Below are 24,386 nucleotides of genomic sequence, written 5' to 3'. Positions count from 1 at the left end.
ACAGCTTGTTTTGCATAAATTTCAGTGTCAAAATTGGCATCATAGGTTGTGAACTAAAATTAACCTCTAAATATTGCGAAAGATTCAAATAAAATGAATAATAAAAAAATTTTGGCTCAAGCGAGGATGAAACCCTGGTTGTCTGCGTAGCCTGCAGGTGTTCCACTACAGAGCCATGGCATTGCTTGAAACCGCTATAGAATGTCGCAACATGAATGTCATGTGGTGGATCAACGCATGTAACATTGCGTGGCAGAGGCATAGAATTGTGTCCGGCTTCAATGAATTGCCCAACCAGTGGATGTTTTGAATGCTTGCCCATTACAAAGCACTCAAGACATACCGTATCTAATCATCATCAGCTGCAAAAGCATCATTAAAGTGAGCAGCTGCGTAGGCTCACATGTTGTCTTATGGATGCGTCATGGGTTTTTCACTTATAATTACACACAAAAAAAAAGAATTGTTATTGTGAGCAATTAACAACTGTACTTACAGTAGAAATTCTGGTATAGTTTGAAACGGCCAATATTACACGCACAGTTGTTCGTCTCCTTATGCAACAGTTGAGGCACGCACCAAGAATCGAAGCCAGACTAGACACTGAGGAGACAGTGCACGAGGGGCCCCGACTATGCTATCACATTCAATTCTTGAAGGCAAAGCTCAAACATCCGCCGAGTTTTTTTTCTTTCTTCTTTAGCTCTTTCCTCTCTCCTGATGACTCACTGCAATTTTGTATTGGCCAACTGCTTGCACTATATCAGCACGGCAGTGTACTGTGGCTGGTGCCTTACATTTCTCTGCTGCTAGCTGTTGTTTTCTAGATGGTAGTTGAAAAAGAGGACTATGCTGAACCTCAAAGACTTTTTAACAGTCAATGTTGCCCAGTAATATAAACAATAGTCTCAAACTCCCCTCGAAAGCAAAATTTGACATTAAATAGCAATAACTGAGGCAGTTATTTTGAAAATAAGAAATAAATTTTAAGATCTCGTTTTTATTTCTTAGACAATGTTAATTAGAACTAACAGACAAGAATGCCTAGAGAAGTAATGGGGATGTTATTTATTGTAATTATGACTTAAATGAGAAGAAAGAGGACGAAAAGCTAAGCCCACTGGCTGGAATTGAGCTTGCGATATTGAAATAATGCATCTGAAGCATTGCATGCGTTATTACAGACACTGGTTGAGTCCCTGCCAGTGACAAGTAATCTTTTCGTCCACTTTACTTTATTTATATTTAGTCATGATTACTACAAATAACCTTCCTGATTGTTTCCTAGGCTTTCTTGTCTGTTAGTTCTTTTGTCTGTGTTAGCTGATGTGAATTTGAGACCCCTGCTGCTTTAGAGAAAATCAACAGATGGCTCATACTTTTCTATATGTGGTGCGATAATAACGCAGTTTGCACTGAAGCCATTAACTGAATGAAATCCACCTCACCTGCTGCAGCTACCGCGTTTTCTTACACCAATGTTTCGTCCAGTTATGCCAAGCTGCATACTAAAAAAATGAGTTGCTAGCCTTGCTTTGTATAGCATTACAAGTTGTTGCTATTGCATTCATTGCTTCGCTCTTGCGGCGAAAGAAGTGCGATTTTTTTACCAGACAGCATTACCTTTCTTGGGGAAAATTTTAAAGAGTATAAGAGTGTCGTAAATGACGAACAAGCTTAGAACTTGTCACTTACAGCACCACGAATGTCGGCCGGAATTATGGCCTTTCCTGCTATGTGGGCATCAAGCCTCCTTCGGGCTTCAGCCAAAACATCTGGATCCTTGAAACGAGCGAGACGGTCGATCACAGTGCTCCTCAACAGCGTAGCCAAGTGACCTTGAAGAATATTTCACATCATATTTAGCTGAAGTAGTACTTGCTTAGACATGCACAGCTTTTATATTGTACTTATGTAGTTTACATGAAAAGAAAGAGTCACAGGTAATAAAAAACACATGATAATTTCAAAAACCAAAACATTTGTGATTGCAACTACATATATGCTTGCCTCAGTAAACGAAAATCTGTTAAACGGAACTGCTTCTTAAATGAAATATGTGCTTCTGATGAGATTAGTTTCGTACTTGTATTCTCCACCCTTGTTCATCTCACAGTAAAAGGAAATACTGCTAAATGAAACATATCTTCCTGGTCCCTTGAAGTTCCGTTTAATAAGAGCCTACTGTATATGTAAGTGCAAGTTACTGCAATGATTTTTGTGATGCTAATTTTAAAATTCCTGTATCCATATTGCAATGGCTTTTGTAATACAAATTTCAAAACTGATGCATTCATTCGAAGTTTCAAATTAACAAAGTAACAAGCAACTTTATTAATAGTACCGTATACACTCATGTAAAGGCTGCACTTTTATTTTATTTTATTGGGGTGCAGCCCTTTCACGGCAGTGTGAAATTGTGTTCAATTTTCGATTTATGTATAGAAAAACCTTTACCTTGGTTGATACAGTGCACACGAGACAATGATGAAAAACAAACACAGACAGGCACTATGCTTCTGTGAGCATCTTCATCTCGTGTGCGCTGTTTCAACCACGATGAAAGCATATCAACTCGCTCGAACTTCCATTGTTATGAAAAAAACCTATTTAATCGTGCCATATCTATGCCTACCGATGGGATATCTGGCATCTAGCTGCAGACATCCTCGCTAGATGTCTTCATTGGTACTGCTGCTCAAGCTCGGCTCCTCGTCGAGCAAGAAAAGCGACAAGTTCGCCCAGATAGTGCTGCGCAAACGAAGCTCACAGGTAGCGCCGTATCAAGAAGCCGCAGTACAGCTATTGCCATCTGGTGGCTCCTACAAAACGTACTGTACACGAGACGTGACGAGGCTGCCGTTTGCTGGCACTTTTTTAAAATTTGGAGCACCAAGTTGGGGGGGATCGGCCCTTACACGAGCGCAGCCCTTAGTCTATTATAATACGGTACATGAATCATAAATCGTAATGTTTAGTTACAGTGAAAGTTAATAATCTGGCAGGAACACTAACGTGAGGCACAAATGTTGACATTTCTCGCGTGAGAAATAATGCTGCCACTTTGAAACGTAGATCCTGATACCAAGTATGCCATGAAATCTGAATGCAGCACATTGCCTAAGAAGCCTATGCCATTCTTTTGCCAGCAATACTTGCTGTACGCATGAGTATCTGATCAAATCAATGTTATAGTATGCAATTATCAACGCAGCAACCCATTTTTAAACCAGCACTGCTCCTGGTCAGCCCAAGTAATAATTCAACTAACACTCATAATTCACCTGATATGCAATATGTTTGCAGCATATATAGGTGAAAAACTTACTTTCGCATATATTTTTTTTTATATATATCAAGGCTGCAATGAACCCAGTAGTGCCGATGCAACTATATTAACTGTACTTGTTGCTCCAGCACAGTTCGTTACTTCTAACAAATTGAGCCCGAAGTTATTTAGTTAGGCCCGAATATTTACTTAAGCTTGTGACATTGCACAAAACTACAAACCCACCAACCCAGATATAGAAGTCTCACAGCCAGAGCTGAGTCAGCACCATTGCACAAAACTACAAACCCACCAACCCAGATATAGAAGTCTCACAGCCAGAGCTGAGTCAGCACCAATTGCACTATTTACTGTCAGACCATCTACACCGCTGGTGTTTAACACAGATGCATTACAAGAAAGAAAGATTCTACAATGTTGTGTTTACAGTTTATAAAAACTAACTTCACTTCGCTGCATCATACATCACTGAGCTTCGGCAACTATTGCAATCGGGAACGACGAAGCTTTTGCAAGGCAAAGTGCATATGCCGTGTGAATGCGTACACACTATCTTTAGGGTCTAACCTAGCCTAAACACCAAGCTTGTAACCCCGTTCTGTTCATTTTCTATGTGTAACTTTGACAACTTTATGTTAAGTGGACAATGCACAAGCCAAAGCACGTGTACATTGTGCACTGTCACAAAGGCAATAGCGTACCTCCAATCTTCGCGCTACACCTTCAGAAATCACATCGGGGTTACTTTGGCTACTTAGATAGACTACGTTAGCACCGCGCGATACATTGAATTTCTTAAGAATGACTGCCCACGAGAGACTTGATTAATCCAAACGAAGCCATGTTTCACTAATCTACAGGAAATAATTACATGTGGTATAGTTGGAAATTAGTCACAACTATGTGGTATATTTCAGCAGCTATGTAGAGCAACAGAACAAGCTCCCAGACATGCTCACAAGAATACTTCTTTGCTAAATGAACAAGCAGGTAATACGAGGCCCAGGCCATGGCTATGGACTGTCACAATATTAATCCATTTCAGGGCAGCTTAAATGTTTACAGAGAACTTACTTTCATCAGGTTTGGGGTCCCAGCCTAGCTTGCTGAAAATGCTGGCTAGGAGCCGTCGGCCGTAGACGTGCAAAAGTGGCTGCATGTCAGTATGCGAAAGCAACTGATTTAGTTTGCCCAGACATGAGTTGATGGAGTTCCAGACAGTATAGTTGTCTTCTTCCACATAAGCCTCCATCAGGCGAAGGATATCAACAGTCGATTTGTGGCCACTTTGCACCTGGAGTGATATTAAATGACAGCAAGCTTAAGTGCAGAACTTATACTTAGTTTTAGTACTTACAAGAGTATCCCACCAGTGCAGCAACTATCATTCCCAGCACCACAAACAGCCCTGCATTCATAAGCGGGATGCCTTGGTTTTCAAAGCACTTTTTTTCTCACTACAACAGGTCAACTTAGTCTACACAACCACCATATTATGACCTATGCATGATACACAAATTGTTAGAGCGGATAGAATGCAGGGGTGTTTATTTGGTGATTTAGCATGTTGCAGCCACTCCACTGTTGTTTAAACAGAAGTACAAACCGGCAGTAAATGCGGACATGATACTTTAAATGAGAAATCGACAAACAGTGAAGTGATGCCTGTACCTTCAATTAATTACGGCAATTCGCTGTTCTTTGCCACCAAAGAATGGCAGTAGCCATGCAAGTGTGCTGTATGAGATTATACATTAGTAACAGATTGAAATCCTGGAAATTATAGGAATGCTGAATCACAGTTCAGTAGCATTTTGTGTTCAAGAAATCAGAAATTATCAGAATCCTATAGCATGAAGTGCTATGAAAACATTATCTCACACAAGAATTTTGTTTTCCCAGGTTTCAACTTTTGTACTTTTTTGGTCTAATAAGATAAAAGCAAGAGAACTGTAGTTGAAAATATGTATTAATGAATGCAATGAATACACATGTGCATGTAGAAGCATAAGTTGCTTACAAGAGCGAACAAGTCACTCTGAAGACCCAGCCGGTCCAATGGAGGCAAAGTCTTGTTTTCCACAGCAGGGATCAGCTGAGATAGCATTTCAGAACTGTACAAGGTTCTGTAGCAGCCAACAGTTCCAACATTGATCTGAGGAAATGCAGAATCGGCAGACATGAGAATGTCAAGGCCCCTCAGACACATAACTCTAACCACTCACAGTCTATCTGCACAATGCAAAAAAGCAAAAAGCAATAACATTCACAAGATGGAATGATCAATGTGCTGGTACCAAAGAAAAAGGTGTACTGCTATCATGGGACACAAGTGTCACAGGATACCTTTTTGATGAGGGGGGAGGGGGTATTCAAGCATAAAGCTATTGTAAACGAGATTGAAATGCTTGAACACCCTTCATGACACCAGAACATCCAAGACGGAAAGGAACACACATAAGCTAGAGTGAACTAGAGCATTATACAAAAGGACAAAGCAGTTGGAAACGTTTCTGCAGTTGTGTTGCTAGAAGTGTACAAGTACAAAAAATATTGGATTCTCATTACAAACAAGACATGAAAAACAAAACTACACATCTTTTCAATTTTTATGTTAACATTCATTACAGAAAAATATTATGCTTTACTAATGCTATTATAAAGACAGCAAAATATTATACATCAATTTAAAACTAAGTGATTATACTTTTTGAATGTATTACATTATAAAAGTTATATTAACATATTATACGCAAAGATATTTGTGAAAAATTATTTATTGAACATTACATAGAATGTTTCTCATGTGCCACTAGCATGAAGAAAAACAATGAAAATATTCTTAATTATTTAACATGTTTGCTCAACAATGCCTAGGTATATTAAAAAAAAATTGAATGATTTAGCTTAGAAAGCATACGAATTATCATTTCTTTCATCTGCAGAGTGAAAACTGCATTATTTTATCAAATTCCAAGGTTACATTTTTTCACTCTGGAAATTTTTCAAACACAGCAATACAATGAATATCATTTAAAAAAAAGAATAAATTTTCTTTTTAGACATAGGAAGTTTGATGTCATCAAGGGAGTGTCGGTGGACGGCGACAACAAAAAAACAAGCACTTTTCGTATCTAGCGGAAAGTGAAAAAAGCTTTCATGGCCCGTAGAATGGGGCATTCCTGGAAATCAAACTCTCCCTGATAGAGTTCGTTAGACAGCAGCAGGCTACACATTTGGCAGTGAACGCAGGTCTGATGCAGGTGAAAGTGAGCTGGCAAGTGAAAATGGAGTATCGAGCTCACATTTCGAAGTGAGCAAGCACTGGATCTAACATTACATGCGCCGCGCCTGATTTCCAGTTCACTGCGAACCGCGATTTCTTGAAAAGATCCCTGAATCTTCCGAAAAGCTTCTTGCGTTTTTTGAATGCTACATTATTTCTTTGCGCAAATTGAACATTCAGCTGGGGCTAATCAGCAGGGCCAATTAAACACCAGTGTACCTGGACATGCCATCGTCCTTCGCCATTCACGAAAAAGGCTCAAAATAAGTCTGTGTTCCTACTTCCGGCAATGAGAAGACTCAAGTCACAGTAATGTTATCGTGCACGGTAAACAGCCACAAGCTCCCCCCCTATGTAGTTCTCAAGCACAAGACATTGCCGAAAGGTGAGGAGATGCCGAATAATGCAATCATAAAATGCCATGATAAACAATGGATGAACAAGGACCTCATCTTCGGCTGGATTAAGGCCACGTGGTGTGAACTGCCCGGCACACAGCAGTCCTTCCTATCCGTCGTTGTGCTGGTCGAGTTTTATTGCCATTTGGCCAATTCTATGCAGAGGCTCAGGACCAACTCATTGCTGTCCAGCAGGCCGAGAATGCCAGCACAGCCCAACCAAAGGACTCCTTGCCGCCATTTAAGCGAGGTTGCCCCCCGACCTCACCAATCAGCCGGCAACCAAAATAAAAATTATTTTTCTCTTCTATCCTTTTATGTTTGTTGATAAAAAAAGAACTCTTACCTTGACCCACTCGGAAGATGACACACCATCAAGTATGAGTACCGATGAAGCAGAGTCCAGCAGGAATTGCTTCACGATCGTGTTGGGTGCTTTTGAGGTTGTGATGCTGATTGGAACCATCCAGAGAGAGCCATCCTCTGAAAAGCAGTTTTTGCTTAGCCATAGACATAAACACGAGCCTCAAAGCACAGACACATACTCGAGACTTTGCCATCTGCGTTGAACTTCTCCTGGGTGAACATGAGCACCCGGTTAGCCCCATCCTGTTTGCTTGTTACCTACACCGGAAGAAGAATGCACACATGCAGCCGACAGCTGGCTACACTAATGGTGTGGTCAGCACACTAGCTGCCATTCTTGCTTACAGATATCACAGGGTAGCCCTTCTGTTTAACCCAGGTGTTCATGATGGCCTCCACAGGGACGTGACAAACTTCACCCAGGCAGTGCCACAGGTCCTCCGTCGTTGTGTTACCGTACTTGTGCTTGGTCAAGTACAGGTTCATGCCTTCCCTGAATTTCTGAAAAACGAAAATTGAGAAATTGATTCTTATATTATCCACAAGAATAGTGCACACAAAATTTCAGTTGGGCCTCTGGCTTCACCTCAGCAGATGGCAACTCGGGCAAATTTCGGGGTAAAGGGAATGCTATTCATAGCATCCTAACCAACATTACTATGTAACAAATACCAGGTAAGAGGGCAGATCAAAGTCTTTACCCTTTTTTTTAAAGCCAAATTATGGCAGTGAATGTGAAGTCAACAAATGCGAAAGCGGAAAAAATATTCAACTATAATCTAATAGAAATATTAAACTAATCTAGTTGAATGTCCCAGTACCTATTATAAAGCGCAGTAAAGTTCTGAATGATGTCTGTTCTTCACACTTTCATAAGAACATTCCCCTAATAATTCTGCATTCAACAAGGCATCAATCTCTCGCCAATGAACCCAATTATCATCGATGTAGTTGGTATCGATAGGCTGGTTGTCAACTTGAGAAAGTGTCTTCATCAGCTGGTCAAGATTGTATTTCATCAAAAATTTAGCAACCGTATGCAAACATACTTCCCTTTACTATTGTAAAAATTTTTTGAACAGTTACTACAGACGTTGCCACCTGACTTGAAGGCTGGTAACGTGCTCCCAGTGCGTATTTCCAAAGATACATATAATCCCCTAATACCTACCGCCCAATATCATTAACACCCATCCCAGTAAATAGGCTGGTTGTCAACTTGAGAAAGTGTCTTCATCGGCTGGTCAAGATTGTATTTCATCAAAAATTTTGCAACCGTATGCAAACATATTTCCCTTTACTATTGTAAAAATTTTTTTAACAGTCACTACAGACACTGCCACCTGACTTGAAGGCTGGGAACGTGCTCCCAGTGCGTATTTCCAAAGATACATATAATCCCCTAATACCTACCGCCCAATATCATTAACACCCATCCCAGTAAAAATCTTAGAACGCATAATATACTTGCACCCCACCAAAATCCTTGAGTGTAATTCCTCTTCTAATACCTGATCAGCACAGATTTTATAAAGCAGTTTCATGTGGAAACAGTTGCTATGTTTTGCTAACGACAGATTTATTGAAGGGCCCGATTTTCACTCAATCTGTGTTATGTAGGTTAATTTTGGGGTGTTCACAAACAAGCTGGAAAAATTTCAGTGCATTTCAGCAAGCAGTTAGCTAATAAGTATTTTTTTTAAAACACAAGGTCCCATAAAAGTTTGACAAACTAGCGCACTAAGCGACCGTGACGTAACAAGCCTCTTGCTTTGTGAGCATCTGTATTACGGCCACCGATTTTGTTTCATGGTCAGCTGCCCATACAATGGAGGCGCTTCAGCTTTATTAAGCCTGGCATTTAAAACCGAGAGGTTTTCAGCGGCTGAAACTTCGATAGCAGACGACAGCTACATCCACGAAGCACACGACGTCCCTCATGCCATGGAAAAATTGAATTGGCTCGGAATGTGTAGTATATGTTGGGTAAGCAATGATAATGACAGTGAAAAAGCTTACAATTGTATATTTTATTTATAACTGGTGTCTAAATATCAGCTAGCTGATGACACAAAGCTCCGACGGTGTGACCGGGCGAACCAGACACAAACAGAAATCGCATCAATCGTAGCTCATCACTACTCATGAGCAGAACTCCGTGCTGCCGCATCCCTTCCTATTCCATGTGACACCCCTCCATGAGCGGATAATTCAGAAGAGTTAACCAGGGGTGCAACAGCTGGAATACAATTTGGAGCAATTTTTGGAGCAGGTTACAGGGATAAAACATGCATTTTTACATCATGAAATACGAAATTTGGAGCAGTATAAAAAATAAGGCTTACATTTAGAAAAGTATATGTGTATACCATTGAACATGACCTAAATCGTGCAGTGTGAGCATGAGCACTGCTATTTCATTTCAAGTAGTATTTTGAACCATCCCACTGAGCAAACAATGATAAAGCCCATATTAGCATTGGCTGCACCTGTCAAATCATTTGACAGGCTCTGCGAATTTAAATAAATATCTGCCAAGATCGCGACCTTGAAATTCAGGAGATTCGTAAAACTGAGGAATAGGGGTGGCAAGAAAAAGCGCACAATTCAGTTTGTTTTTTTAGCGAAGCGGAAATGTCATACATTGCTCCAAATTATTGCCAGTAGCTTATTTAGAGATCAGTGATTATACTGGTATTTAGAATTATACGGCATACAAACACATGACCGAAAAAAAATGTGCAGTGTCCCGTGACCAGTACTAACAGCACCTTCCACGTCTTAATACGCTTTTCCACAAGGCACTGGTGCACTGCGGTGAAGGTGACTTAAGCAGCATTCTCTGCACAGGTTAGAACTACAGCCAAGAAATTTTCTAAGCGCTACATCTTCCCCCCCCCCCTCCCACCTTTTTTTTTTTTTTTTTTTTTTCTCTGTTGGGTTAGGTGCCGCTTTGGCTTGCTTGCAAGGCGCGTTCGACCAGGTAAAGTAACAACGGCACACACCCGTTGGCCCGGAGACGGTAAAGGATATCTATTGCCAGGACTGTGGCCGGGATGACAAAACTTTCAAGAAAAAAAAAAATGCTTTATGTGCCACTGCTAAGGCAATCAACATATAGTGGCTGGCAACGCCCGCATTCGCAGCACATACACCTTGTTCACACGAGGAAAACGCGGCATACACTTCCAGCTTTAGTTCCTATTAAGCCATAGCTGTGTGTTCAGGCTAGCAAATTTACATTTCCGGCAAAGCGTTGGTGGCCACAGCACGCATTTTCGTCTTGAAGTTTCGCCATCCCGCTGATAAGTATCTGCTGTATCTGCTGCGGTCAGTGGTCAGGCAATGCAGCGTTGTTACTGTATCTCGTCGATCGCGTCTCGCGAGCGTAGGGTAGGACCTTAGAAAATTTTAAGTACATTCTAGGCACTATAGTCGGGGTCTGCGTGCTTGGACTGGTGGCGCAAACTGCAGGTGACCGACATAGCCTGCATTTCTGGCCGAAATTAGCGTACCAGAGAAAATTTGAAGCTGGCTGGGCATTTTGGCACAATGTAGGGCGATTTCAGCAAATTTCACTGTTTTGGTGCAGCTTGGCGCAACAATAGGGAATTGTATCAAATTGATGCAACTGGCACAGCTGTTGCATCCCCGGTGAACTCATTTGTAGTATAAAAGGAAGGGCTGTAGGCTGCTGGAGCATATGTTACAGCTAGGACCACCTTTCACGCTTTTCCAAAAAACGTGAACTTTGAAAGCTGCGGGTTATCAGAATAAGGTGAAAGGAATCTGAGGTATCAAAGAGGGTACGTGGTGCTAAGGTATCAAAGAGACTACATGGTACGAATATAAACGCAATTGGTACCTCTTCACCTGAATACTGTTGAAACTGAAAAAAATGTTGAATCCTGACACAGTGACTTCAATATTCAGCTCCTGCAAGCACAACAGCGAGAAGCTCCGACCAGCGTTTGGAGAAGTGTCAGCGACACGAGGTTTCCAAATCAGACTGCTTTAGTGCAGTGTAAAATGCTTGCGTTAATGCATTTCGCTTGCTTAATTATAATAGTGTAACACTAAATTACAACAGTTTAGAGGATATTATGGCGGCACCACAGGAGCATTTGTCATCAGAAAGGTGCAAAATAAAAAAAAAGAATAACACACTTGGTTGCATCTTATCAGCCAACTCTGCCTTTTTTCCCCGCTGAATCTGAAGTCGGCATCAAAATTCTAGCTTTCAAGGGTGTTTTGGAGCAGTTGGGAGCAATTTTCATGATTTTTATGCTTTTGGAGCAGCTCGGCACAAAGAAACAGACATGTATAAAAAATGCGCAATATGCGGAGCTGTCTCACCCCTGTGGTATGTAAAAGCTTGCAGTAAACGCAAGCATCCCATCGGCGTCAATACGCATCACAACTTAGAGAAGCACTTTCTCGAATACAGTTAAACCTGCTAATAACGAACCTCCATATAAGGAATTCCTCAATATAACGGAAGTTTTTGTATTCCCCGTTGTTGCTCCATAGAAGCACATGTACTTGTGACTTCTATGTTTAAAGTAACAGAGGGAGACAACCTTGATATAATGAACTTTTCCCCACGAACAATTTAGAGATGTTTTCCCGGATTTTGGTACGAGCGTGTATCTTCCACAGGTGCCCTGCCACCGCTTCGGCGGTGCGCATGGCGCAGCAGACGAGAGCGAGCACTCATGATTGCGCAAAGGGGAGCGCGAGCCAACATAGCCGCCGCTCGCGCATGCACGGATGTACCCGTTCTCCCTCCAAACAAACAAACAAACAAACAAAAACAGAAAACACTTTTACGTTGGCAGTGCCATGCTTTTAGTAATGCGTGACATATGTGGGGCTGCCCTGCACATGTAGGGTGCTTTACCGAATAGTTTTCCGCGGTATCTGTGTAGTTCACTTTTCGTTTTCGACACCGTGCGCACGTGCATGGTTTCACTGCTCGTGCATGGCGTGCCCCCAACGACATTCAACTTTGCTTTTTTTTTTTAATGCGGACAACCACGTAATCACCACCGAGGAGATGTCAGATTAGGTGCTCATGGAAGCACTCCGAGACCACGGTGATGATGGGTCTTCTTGTCTTGCGCTTCTGTCTTTCATCACGCCGCGAGTTCACAGGCTCATAGCTTACGCGATTAGCTGATTAGTTCTGGCAGCAACACGATGGCGGGTTGAATTCAATGCAATGAGCGCAATATAAAATTGTAATGTTATACGAAGTAAGGCTGGTAGCCAACTCTTTTGGATCCGATATCGCAAAACTCCTACAAAACGCTGATGTGAGCAAATACGGCTGCTCCAGAGAGAAGTGCTCTTTTTACACAGTCTCTTCGCGTTGAAAGCGCACTGATACTTGCCGAGATAGCAAACGCGCCAGCGATCCCGACCGCCCTTAAAATCAAAGTTCATAGTTGCTACTCATGCTTGTTCAAGACGGGTAGTTTCCTTTCTGTTTGAGCATTCGACGGCCGTTCAAACACGTGGGCGATGTTATCTCATGGGCCTTCCAGGTTCTTCGATTTCGGTTATTCCAGACTTATTCGATCTCTGCTTCAGCAATGCTCACATGCTTTTACCCGCTCGTGGAAGTTGCGATGCGCCGGGGCTTGTTATGAATTCGATCTTGTTACGAAAAATGGCGGCAACGACAAAAACCCGCCGAGAGTGTGCATATAATTACTATCCCAGTAGTAACGCAGTTTTTACCGCTAAATAAGTGTTGTGTTTTGGGTTAACTCTGCCTTCAGACTCCCTTTTGTTTAATTTGTGCATTTAATTTTGGAATTTTGGTACCGAGTCTGCATGTAATGAAATCCTCTTTACAGCAAATTTTTCCAGGACTTTATCAATTTTGTTATATCCAGTAACTGTACGAGTCCAAGTCACAGAGAGGGGCAGAACCAAAAAAAGTGTTGGTGATAGTGGTTAGATGAGGAAGAAGGCGCCTAATTTCTGCAGCCCGTAGGGGGCATGGCGCAGCACCTGGAAAAAAAACAAAGGATGAGGAGCTAACAGGCGGCTGAGGCGCCATCGAGGGGGAAAATCCCAAGGTGTAAGGTGTTTATGTTGCCACCCTATAGTTCCGCAAGATGGATACCATGGCATAGACCCGTGGTTACGTGAAGAATAGAGAAAAACTTCGGAGCAACACCATCTATATAAGGACAGAATTATATTAGGTGTGTTGCTTATAAACGTACCATGCTTGCAATAAGGCAAGTCTCTTTAAATTACTGCTTTATTGTTAAATTCAAAGGTCTGTCTTACTAATGTTTGAAGTTTGAAAAACAGCACATCGACGAAAATGTTCTCTATTTTCGAAAAAAAGACGCGATTCCATAACCATTCCACTCCATAGAAAGTGCGCTTAATTCCATTCCCATTCTATTTCTCTAAGCTTTGTTGCCATTCCATTCTGGGGTCGCAAAAATGTGGAATGATTCCGGCTTCATTCCAATTCAGGAGTGGCAACTCTGCAATGCTGCTAACAACGCGAATCGTATGCTTGATTATCTGCATCATAATGTTTCCTGGGTTCCATCATCACTTAAACTCTACAAAACTTTGGCTCGATCGAAATCAGAGTTCACATGCGCAGTGTGAGATCCAACTCATGCCACTCTTATCTTATCTCTCGAAGCCATTCAGAATTGCGTAGCACGTTTCATCTCATCGAATTATTCCCATCATTCCAGCGTCACATTTATGAAGAACGTCCTAAACATGCCTGACCTTTCATTGTGCCACAAATTGTCTCGCCTCAACCTTTTTCACAAAATTTATCATTATAACAGCCATTTGAAGGACGCCATTTCATCCACCTCCTCACACATAATCAAAAATCAATCGTCGCTATAAGATGGGCCTACCATCCTGTCACACCATATTGTGCCGCGACTCCTTTGTTCTTAGAACTGCAGCCTGAAACCACCTTCTCACCTTCATCGCCTGCATGATAGACAAAACAGACTTCAAGCTCGCCATAGAAGATGACCAGTAACTCCTTTTTGTTGTGCCTTCGGGCCTTGAAAGTGTTTTTAATAAATACATAAATAAATAGATATCTATTCCTAGCAGTGCACATTTCTTGGCATGTCTTAGCCTAACCATTTGATCAGGAAAGCTGGTACTCATCTGATCAGAGTGCAGAACACACAGACGAGAAGGCAATGCCATTCTTGATTGCCTTAGCATGCCCCAAATTAAATTTAGAGAAGCCGCTTCTTAAATTTTATTCAGGGCATTCATAAAGAACAGCACTGACCTTTCATTGACAGCCTTATCTGCAAGTAAGTCTAAGGCACAGCCCTATGCCTGCTGAAAATGGTGGTTGTGCTTTGCAAACACATAGCATATGAGCAACAAAGTGCAATTTGTTTTCTGTAAAGCAAGGAATGAATTCCACAGAAATAAATCTATAAGGAAACGCAACCCCCACATAGGGAGCTACAAGGCAGCCATCTGATGGTGGTCTCGCAGTCAAGTATACCACAGGGACATCTAAAATTTAGAGCTGAAATGGGACATGTTTCAGCAGTGTGGGGACTATATATAAGAAAACAGTGTAGGGCCCAGTACATAGAATAGCATCTATAATTGTAATAGCCTGTATGTACCTTACTTTGGCTGATAAAAATAGAGGCGAAGAATTCTCGATTTGCCCCCAGATAATAAAAGTTGTTCCCTGTCCTTTTAAAAAGGTTCAAATGATTTGTAACATGGCTCCACAGAAAAGTTCAAATAACTGATTTCTCAGGCTTATAATTTTGAGAAAGCATCAATTGTATAGTAGTACCAATTTCTGCAGCCATGGTAACCTTGGGTCACATTGTTTAATGAGTGCTGTGAGAAGAAAACATAGCGAGTAGGTCAGTGGGTGGCAAAGATGGCCACTGTTGAACAAGTATAACACCAAATTATAACCAATTTTACAATACGGAAGCTTGTTCCAAGACGCATACAGCATAACTGAAAAACTTACATCATCCCCAATGTAGTTGTGGAGCATTCTGATAACTGAAGCACCTTTGTGATATGAAATATCATCAAAGATTTCATCTATCTCACTGGGATGTCGTACAGGCACCTGTAAAAGACATGCTCAGGTAAAGTCAACTACATAAGCCTTGCTTACCTCAAGTAATGGTTAAAAGAATGACTCTTAGAAAATATGATGACGTACTTACCAGGTATTTGATACCATATGCCTGGCCTTAAATACTGAGAAAATCAACCTTATTCTAATACCAAAGTACCATGCAATGTACCAACACTGCATAGCAATGATGCCAGATATGATGTTACACAGAAACGAGTGCTGTGAGCATTTCTACGAGCATTATTACGAGCCAGTACATTATGATACACTCACAACGAGGGTACTGATGTTTGTGCCTAGAAACAAGTACTGTAATTACTCGAATCTAATGCATACCTTTTTTCCGGTAAAGAGAGTTCATAAATAGCATGCGCGTTAGAATCGAGTACGAAAAAAAAAAATGAATAGGTCATTCTTTTGCCATAGGCACTTCCAAAATGGCCACCCCCTACGTGCGTCGGCATGGCGCGTCGGCCATTTCTGCCTATGTGTTTCCCATGTGCGGCACTTCGTACGTGTGCTGAGGAGTTAGTCACCTTGTAGTGCATTAGCATCGACAGCATGGAAGGGCCGACTCAAAAAACTCAACGAGTGCACCACGATGCCGCTTTTAAAAGAAAAGTCATCGCGTGTGCCGAAACGGACGGAAATCAGGCCGCATCGCGGTCGTTCAGAGTTCCCGAAACGTGCATGCAGGACTGGCGGAAACAAAAGCAGAAGATTGTTGACAGCAAAGATTCACGCAAAGGCTTCAGTGGACCACCGCAGGATCAGTTTCCGCAAATTGAAGAGATGCTCGGCGAGTATATGATTGAGCAGTGAGCGGCACTGCGGCCCGTGACGATAGAACTGCTCCAAGTGCAGGCTATGCAGTTAGCCTTAGAAAAAGGGCTAATGCGGAGCCAGTTCAAAGCGAGCAGGTGCTGGCTAACTAACTTTATGAAGAGGAAAGGCCGTTCCCTCCGAAATTGAACGGGCATATGCGAAAAGTTTTGCAGAGGAGTACAATGAAAAGCTTCACAGTTTTCAGAGGTTCGTCCTAAACTTGCGGCACAACAACGGCTACCTGCTTGGGCAAATCGGGAATGTCGATCAGACGCCTCTTTATTTCGACATGCCTGGCACCACAACCATCAAGAAGAAGGGGGCGAAGGAAGTTTGCGTGCTGACATCGATCCACGGCAAAACTACAGTGACGGCAATGCTCTGTTACACGTTAGATGAGCACAAGCTTCCCCCGTACCTCATATTTAAATGGAAAACGCCCCCGAAATGAGTTGTTTCTTCAAGTGGTGTGATCATTTGGGCCAGCGAGAAAAATGGGTGCACGTTGCAATTGATGTCTTACTCTTTTTTTTTTCTTGGTGGAAATCGGGTGCGCGTTACAATCAAGGGCGTGGTAGAATCGAGTAAATACGGTACTGTTAAAATTTGTTTAATGAGACAGGCTATAACAAAACAATAGATGTAATGAGAAAATCACAATCCTAGGAATGGGTGAATAGTAAGTTTGAGATTCGAAGTAAATTCGAAGCAAATAGTAATTTAATCGAACAACTTCAAATCAAATAGCTCAGATAGTATGTATCACATATAAAAAAAAATTAGCACTTTTTGATGATTCAACTAACTTGCCTAATAAACTTCAAAACTGGAATTATAAAGGAATACAACTTTAGAAGTATGCGGCATTTCCTCCTCAAAGGAGGATGAACACATGTCTGCCCCAAAGGGCCTGCATTCCAGATGACGTCATAAGCACGATAGCCGGTGACTTTACCTTTAGAGAACATTGACGCATGCCTTAGTGGGACTATTTCTTTAGTCGCGGAGGCGGTTAGTATCTGGGCTCGAAATAACCACTTTGTCAGATGAATTTGGTGTCTATATACAATGTTGGCTATAATCGATGAGTTGAAGCTGAAATTACACCAACATACTTGAACTGGCGGCTGTGGACATGAAAGTATGAGCGTTACTTAGCTCTAAATTGTCTTTATCAATCCATGAGTAATGCACACTTAACCAAGAAGTGTGGTTTTGCAGCAGAGCAGGTTTCGCCTAGATAAGTAGCTTCACAGCACAACACTGCCAACTGCAGTGAAACCATATTTGCAGGGGGGTGCTATACAGTTAACTCTCACGTGTATGAACATCGGTTTATTAAATATTTCAGAATAACGAACATTGAAAAAATCACCAGTGATTTCCTTAAGCATTCTATACAAAAATCTTTCAGTTAAGTGAACTTCTGAAAAGCAAATATTTCAGTTGAATGAAGTTGATTTGCAGAACCGGGCTCATTTCTAAAATCAATTCAAGCTTAAACTCTGCAGCACTGGCACAACCGATTAATGCGGCCCCCAAATCACTCAACCATCAGCAGTGGTGAAAGATCACTTGTGCATGCACCCCTGCCGAGGCAAAGCGTTGAGCGGCATACGAAAACAAGCCACGTGTGTTTCAGTACCAGTGCAGAGTTATCACATTTGGAAATTGACAATTTGGAAAGTGACAAGCAGGTGCTACTCCTCCTTTTTATCTCTGGAATGTGGTTACACTCAAGCCTCAATATAACGAACCCAGATCTAACGAAATATTGGTTATAACAAAGTAAATGAATAGTCTTGCAATAGATACAGTGTTAAAATATACCATCATAACAAATTTTTGGATATAACAAACTCATTTTCGTGCAAGATACAACTCTGTTATAATGAGGTTTGAGTGTATTTTATTGGGTACCACCACTGGCAAGCTGCTGTTTTATCCACTACACTTAGGCCTCGATATAACGAACCTGAATATGACAAAATGTTGGTTGTAACGCAGTAAATTAAAAGTAGTCTTGCAATATAGTGTTAGGAATAAACCTTTATAATGAATATTCAGATATAACGAACTGTTTTCGTTTAAGGTGCAACTTTGTTATAATGAGGTTTGAGTGTAGTATCTGCTTTGGATAAGGTAGTACATAATACTTGCGGTAAATGCCCGTTGCAGATGCGATGAAATATTGGTTATGATGAGCTAATTGCAGTGGCTCTTCAATTTTGTTTTAACTAACTGCATCTAAAAAATTGACTTACATCACACTTGACAAAGCCAAACTGTGATTAAAATTTTCTGATCTCTAAATCAAATGTGCGTGTTATGGGGATAAAACTGCATCGGGTAACATTCATTCTGACTGCTTATGGGAACTTAATCAAACTGCACTTCGTGGAATCTCCAAGTTCCATGAAACCTAATTTCAAAACTCCTAATGCAATATCAGTGATGGGAATGCCTTGAAGAATTTTATTATTTATACAGAAGCCACAAGCTGACAAAACAAACACAAAAAATAAACGAAAGTAGGATTATTTACAGAAGCAGTGACATAAGATAGTAAAGGGTATTACACCAACAAGCTCGCTACAGCATGAAGTTCATAGCCATACGCACACAAACATCAAGGCTCATTACAGTAAAACCATGTTAATATTTATGTACATACACACCAACAACTTGCAGAGAACACGTATAACTACGCACTAAGCGTAGTATGCATTAACCACCAAGTACGTAAGTGTGCGCATGGTTTTCCATTGGGGGGGGGGGGGGGGGACAAAGGTTTGTTGCAGCACCTTTCCTCCTTATTATGGTTGCGCACAACGATTGGGGCAGCAGTGATTGGCACCTCAGTGCTCTCAGGTAGTCGCCGGCTATTAAAAGCCTGCAGTGGGCTTAAAACGGCAGGCACTATGCCACACACACGTAGGCTTTTAATCCGCGATAAGTCATACTGGCACAGTTTTAGGTAGTCACCACACTGCCTCTATTCTTTGCTGGTGGTAACCACAAAAGGCACTGCCGCAATCGTGCAGAAGTCATAATAATTGATCGGTAAATTCAGTGCTTCTGCAGCAGCACAAGTGTACAAGATAGCGACCATCACGTAATATCTGCTCATGATGCATGATATCAACAGTAGTTTCAGTTCTTAAACTACATTGTGGCGCAGCAATGTCGCAAATTAGACAAAAAAGACCCTTTTGAAGCAGTATGATGCAGTAATTTCCCGTTGGCACAGGTTGGCGCAAGTTTCCCACCTGTGTAGCATGGCAATTTATTAGGGCACTGAAGTCTGCCAACATATTTTTCCAAGGTTCACAGGGTTATTACCTTCCACGAATAACCAGTCACGTTAGTGCACTTTTAACACAAAGAGGAATACGTCACCTCAATAGGATGGCTGTTTTGCAATGCATCTAGTTCCATTGCTTGAGCGTAGCAGTCGGTAACGAACTGCGTCCAGATGTGGTACTTTGGAAACAAGTAATCCACACAGAGAAACTCGATGAAGGATGCAAAACCCTCATTGAGCCACAAATGAGTCCACCATTCCTATAAAAGGGTGAGAGATCCAGACGGAATTGAAGGTGCTGATACAAAAATGAGTAGCCATTGCAGCTGTACAAGTGAAAATGGTTAATAAAGCACTAAAAGTGGTGAATACATTACTTTTATTAAACATAACCTGCATGGACCAGGAAAATGTGTTCCATTTAACAGAAGTTCCATTTACTGAGGGATGAACAGGGGTGCAGAGTTCCGGTACTAAACGAATCATCCTGGAGGCAGCAGTTATGTTTAAGATTTCCATTTACTGAGAGTCTACTGTGAAATGAAAGTGTGAATTATAGTCGACACAATCTGGAGTTACGTAAACGTAGACCATACACCACCAAAACTTCTCCGACACGTCGAAAAAAGGGAAACAACATAGCACATATTCCTTTTATGCAAGGTGAATTCTGGGATTTTTTTTTCCACAAAATTTGGCAACTTACATTTTTTTAAATATTTAATTCAAAACTATCATGTATTAGCCTACGCCTAGTTTGAAAGAAAATTTCTGATGACATAGGAGTTCTCCCAAACCTTTACGGATGTATTAAAGGTGAGCATAAGAATGTGTAAATATATGAAGAATAATAAAAAGTTGGGCCTTAATTTTTAAGAATTCTTATCCTCAGGCTCACAGCGCTGATAACTATTAAGAATGGAAGATCACCCTTTGTTTATTCCATGTGATTCTAGTATTATGCAAGTTTCCTCTTTCATGAAAATTGGCTCAATAACAGCTTGTTGACTGCATTTAAAACGGCATCGAGGGCGTTAACGTGACTCTGAGTCTACAGAAACGTTTCTAATACCGACAACATTTATATGTTTGGTCTAGCAGTCTGTGGCAGCATCATCTAGCGGCAAGGCACTTTTTATAACTTTCAAAAAGTGCTCTGAGGCTCCTGCAACATAGTAATTCATTGAGCTTAATTTCTTTTTCTTTTTTTCAGAAAAAAAATATTTTCTAATGTAGCGATCCAGTGGTCCACTACACATTAGCTTTTTTACGCTTGGTATGAGTACACAATAGCAACACAGGTCAGTAAAAAGTACCGTAATTACTCGAATTTAACGCACACCTTTTTTCCGCTTAAGCGAGTTCATAAATCGCATGCGCGTTAGAATCGAGTACGAACAAAAAAATTACGGTCAATCTATTGCCATCGGCAAATCCAAAATGGCCGCCCCCTACGTGCGTTGGCATGGCGCGTCGGCCGTTCCTGCCTATGTGTTTCCCATGTGCGCCACTTCGTACGTGTGCTGAGGAGTTCGTCATCTAGTAGTGCATTATCATCGACGGCGTGGAAGGGCCGACTCCGAAAACTCGAGTGCACCCTGATGCCGCTTTTAAAAAAAAAGTCATCGCGTGTGCAGAAACGGACGGTAATCGGGCCGCATCGCGGTCGTTCGGAGTTCCCGAAACGTGCGTGCGGGACCGGGGGAAACAAAAGCAGAAGATTGTCGACAGCAAAGCTTCACGCAAAGGCTTCAGTTGACCACAGCAGGGTCGGTTTCCGCAAATTAAAGAGCTGCTCGGCGAGTATGTGCTTGAGCAGCGAGCGGCACAGCGGCCCGTGACGACAGAACTGCTCCAAGTGCGGGCTATGCAATTAGTCTTAGAAAAAGGTCTAATGCAGAGCCAGTTTAAAGCGAGCAGGTGCCGGCTAACTAACTTTATGAAGAGGAAAGGCTTTTCCCTCCGAAGAGGAACATGCATATACGAAAAGTTTTGCGGAGGAGTACGATGAAAAGCTTCACAGTTTTCAGATGATCGTCCTAAACTTGCGGCGCAACAACGGCTACCTGCTTGGGCAAATCGGATATGCCGATCAGACGCCTCTTTACTTCGACATGCCTGGCACCACAACCGTCGAGAAAAAGGGGGCTAAGCAAGTTCGTGTGCTGACATCGGTCCACGGTAAAACTACATTGACGGCAATGCTCTGTTACACGTCAGATGGGCACAAGCTTCGCCCGTACCTCATATTTAAATGGAAGACGCTCCCGAAAAGAGTCGTTTTTTCGAGTGGTGTAAACGTGCGGGCCAGCGAGAAAAATGGGTGCGCGTTGCAATCGATGTCTTACGTTTTTCTTTTTCGCGGTGGAAACGGTTACAATCGAGGGCGCGGTAGAATCGAGTAAATATGGTACACTCTATGTGTTCTGCAAAATGCAATCACAGCACCATAGAAACTTACCATGGTAACTAGATTGCCAAACCATTGGTGGGCAATTTCATGCGTGACAACCAGGGCAATGTTCTGTTTCCTTTCAGCAGATGTGTTCTGTTCATCAACAAGAAGAGCCGACTCGCGATGAGTCACGAGACCCCAGTTTTCCATAGCAGCTAGAAAAAAAGCAGCACAATAAAACTAAGTTTTACACTATAGTAACAACCCTTAGCTCATATTAGAGTTTTATTGCTCGGTAAAGCAAGCAATTTGGGCTCTAAGAGCTTGGGTAAGCGCATAGTTGTGTACCCAAGCAGACAGGCCTTAGTGGTGCTTACCTGACCTCAAGCCACAAGGTCACCCATGCTTGTATCTCCATAGCGTCTTATGACGAATGAATTGATCTGTGTTTTTTTTTTTACATTTAGAATGTTAAGCGAGCACAGATGGTGGTGAGAAATCATTTGCTTCCAATAAAATATTTTTAATATGGCAGTGTTATCAACCCGAGGCAAAGACTTTCATACAGGTCAAAGTTGTGGCTGGAGCCAGCGCAAAACAATCAAACAGAAGGCTGGTCGTGGTACTACGACAAACTGGGAGAATTTGCAGCAGTATGACCAGCGTCACAAGTTTTTTCACATCAGCTGTTCATTTTCAACAAGCCTAGTCTTGCATTAAGCTGCTTGACTAGAGGTGGCATTCTTGCTGTGGGTCGAGCCAGTGGAGCCATAGTGTTCTCGCACTTTTACACTCGGCCGGATTGATCTGGCCAGCATCAGCTTGCTTGCCTTGCAAGTACAGTTCCTGGAATCTACTATAGTGAGAGCAAGATGGTTGGTGTCATGGGTAACGTGTTCTGCTAGGAACTACTAAATTCCACTAAAAAGTCCGCAGTGGCAGCGATATTTTTGGCAGTGCATACGCACAGCCCCGGTGACCAAGGGGCACGCACATGTGCTTGGACCTTCATGCATGCGCAACCACTGCCCAGTCTTAGGTGCATAAGCCACATGGGTACCCAGTAATAAAACTCTACTATATGGAAGAACGTCTGTGTGTCACAGTAATTAACCCTTCAAGCACCACTGACGTTGTAGAACATCTGACATTCGTTTCACAGAATTTCTGATAACCCCATAAATTTTTCATTCTCTTCACCTTTGTGTGCAAAGCAAAATGAAATTCAAGATCTCTGGAGAGCTTGTGTCATCTGTTGTCTTATTTCTATAGAAGCACACTTTTATAATTTTTAAGATATCTTCAATTAGAAGCTATGAAACCACAAACTAGTGGTTGTGTCAAGGCGTTATTTGTACACCGAGCCAGAAACATCAGTTACATTGGGGCAGAACGTTTGTGTCCCCCCCCCCTGCACTTGTCCATGGGAAAGAGGAGACACTCCAGAATGACGAAAATACCAAAAGATCTTTTTAGACAATAAAATTGCAACATATACAGCAACTATATACAGCATTGCACGGGTCACCTGCAGCAAGGTCAGGTACAGCAATCAAGTCCATTTTTGGCAGTGGGTAGGCAATCCCAAAGTAGCTTTTGTAGTAGGGCAAAGCACGGGTAGCTACCTGGAATAAAAGGTAATTGAAAACATACAAATATGACCCTAATCAGCATATAAATTAAAGAAATATTTTCCAACATAGCAATCTGGCAAAACAATGTGAACTGGCTTTTTTTTTTTTTGCTGCATATGTGTACACGAAAGCAACAGAACACTCCATGTCGGTGTGGCATACAAGTCTCACCACAGAAATGCACCTAGATCACACACGGCTACAGGTCTGTACACATTTTGAAGACGTGGGCAAACAGACACATGATGTGCACATAAAGTGTGCACTTTTAGTGTGCACCCTCAAGATCACCCTCAACGATGGCACTCATGTTTCAGGTTGAGAAATGTTTCCCATGAATATATTGATTCCCTTTCTAATTATCAACAATAGAGGTACTAAAATGTTTTCAAATTTATAACTGCACAAATTCTGTGCAAGTCCTCAAAATCTAAACCAACTTCTTTGAGCTCCCACACCAGAGGTTTACAACATGGCCATGCGACTTCGGAACACCTCCTGCCACTTCAGGCCCACATACCCATATTTGAAGTGAGCAGGTTTCCATGCCATCTGCATGCTACCACCTTGAGAGGGGTAGGTAAGTGCCATGAAATAGACCCCATGTGGTAACGCCTTAGAGGCGTCGGAATTGTGAAAAAGTGGTTCAAGAAAAGTACATAAATAAATTGATAAAGATCTGGGTTGCTTTTTTGTAGCAAGGTGTTATACTGAAACCTTGTTATAACAAAATTGAAGGGGAGCCACAATTATTT

The 24,386-nt window shown here is 41.8% G+C and overlaps 1 protein-coding gene across 1 annotated transcript in view; it reads right to left on the bottom strand.

Moving 5' to 3' along the window:
• Positions 1 to 24,386, bottom strand: part of Psa (puromycin-sensitive aminopeptidase) — an 87,278-nt gene that overhangs the window by 37,953 nt on the left and 24,939 nt on the right. The window contains exons 7-16 of the mRNA XM_037427139.2: positions 23,526 to 23,622; positions 22,064 to 22,212; positions 19,698 to 19,862; positions 15,357 to 15,461; positions 7,685 to 7,840; positions 7,519 to 7,597; positions 7,320 to 7,456; positions 5,310 to 5,444; positions 4,364 to 4,583; positions 1,696 to 1,838 (exon numbers count right to left, since the gene is read on the bottom strand). Coding sequence (XP_037283036.1) covers positions 1,696 to 1,838; positions 4,364 to 4,583; positions 5,310 to 5,444; positions 7,320 to 7,456; positions 7,519 to 7,597; positions 7,685 to 7,840; positions 15,357 to 15,461; positions 19,698 to 19,862; positions 22,064 to 22,212; positions 23,526 to 23,622 — 1,386 coding nt within the window. The remainder of the gene's footprint in view (positions 1 to 1,695; positions 1,839 to 4,363; positions 4,584 to 5,309; positions 5,445 to 7,319; positions 7,457 to 7,518; positions 7,598 to 7,684; positions 7,841 to 15,356; positions 15,462 to 19,697; positions 19,863 to 22,063; positions 22,213 to 23,525; positions 23,623 to 24,386) is intronic.

Source organism: Rhipicephalus microplus, chromosome X, assembly GCF_043290135.1.
Source record: "Rhipicephalus microplus isolate Deutch F79 chromosome X, USDA_Rmic, whole genome shotgun sequence".
Lineage (NCBI taxonomy): Eukaryota > Metazoa > Arthropoda > Arachnida > Ixodida > Ixodidae > Rhipicephalus > Rhipicephalus microplus.
Note: the sequence above shows the minus strand (reverse complement) of the source record. Positions and strands in the feature narration are given on the sequence as shown.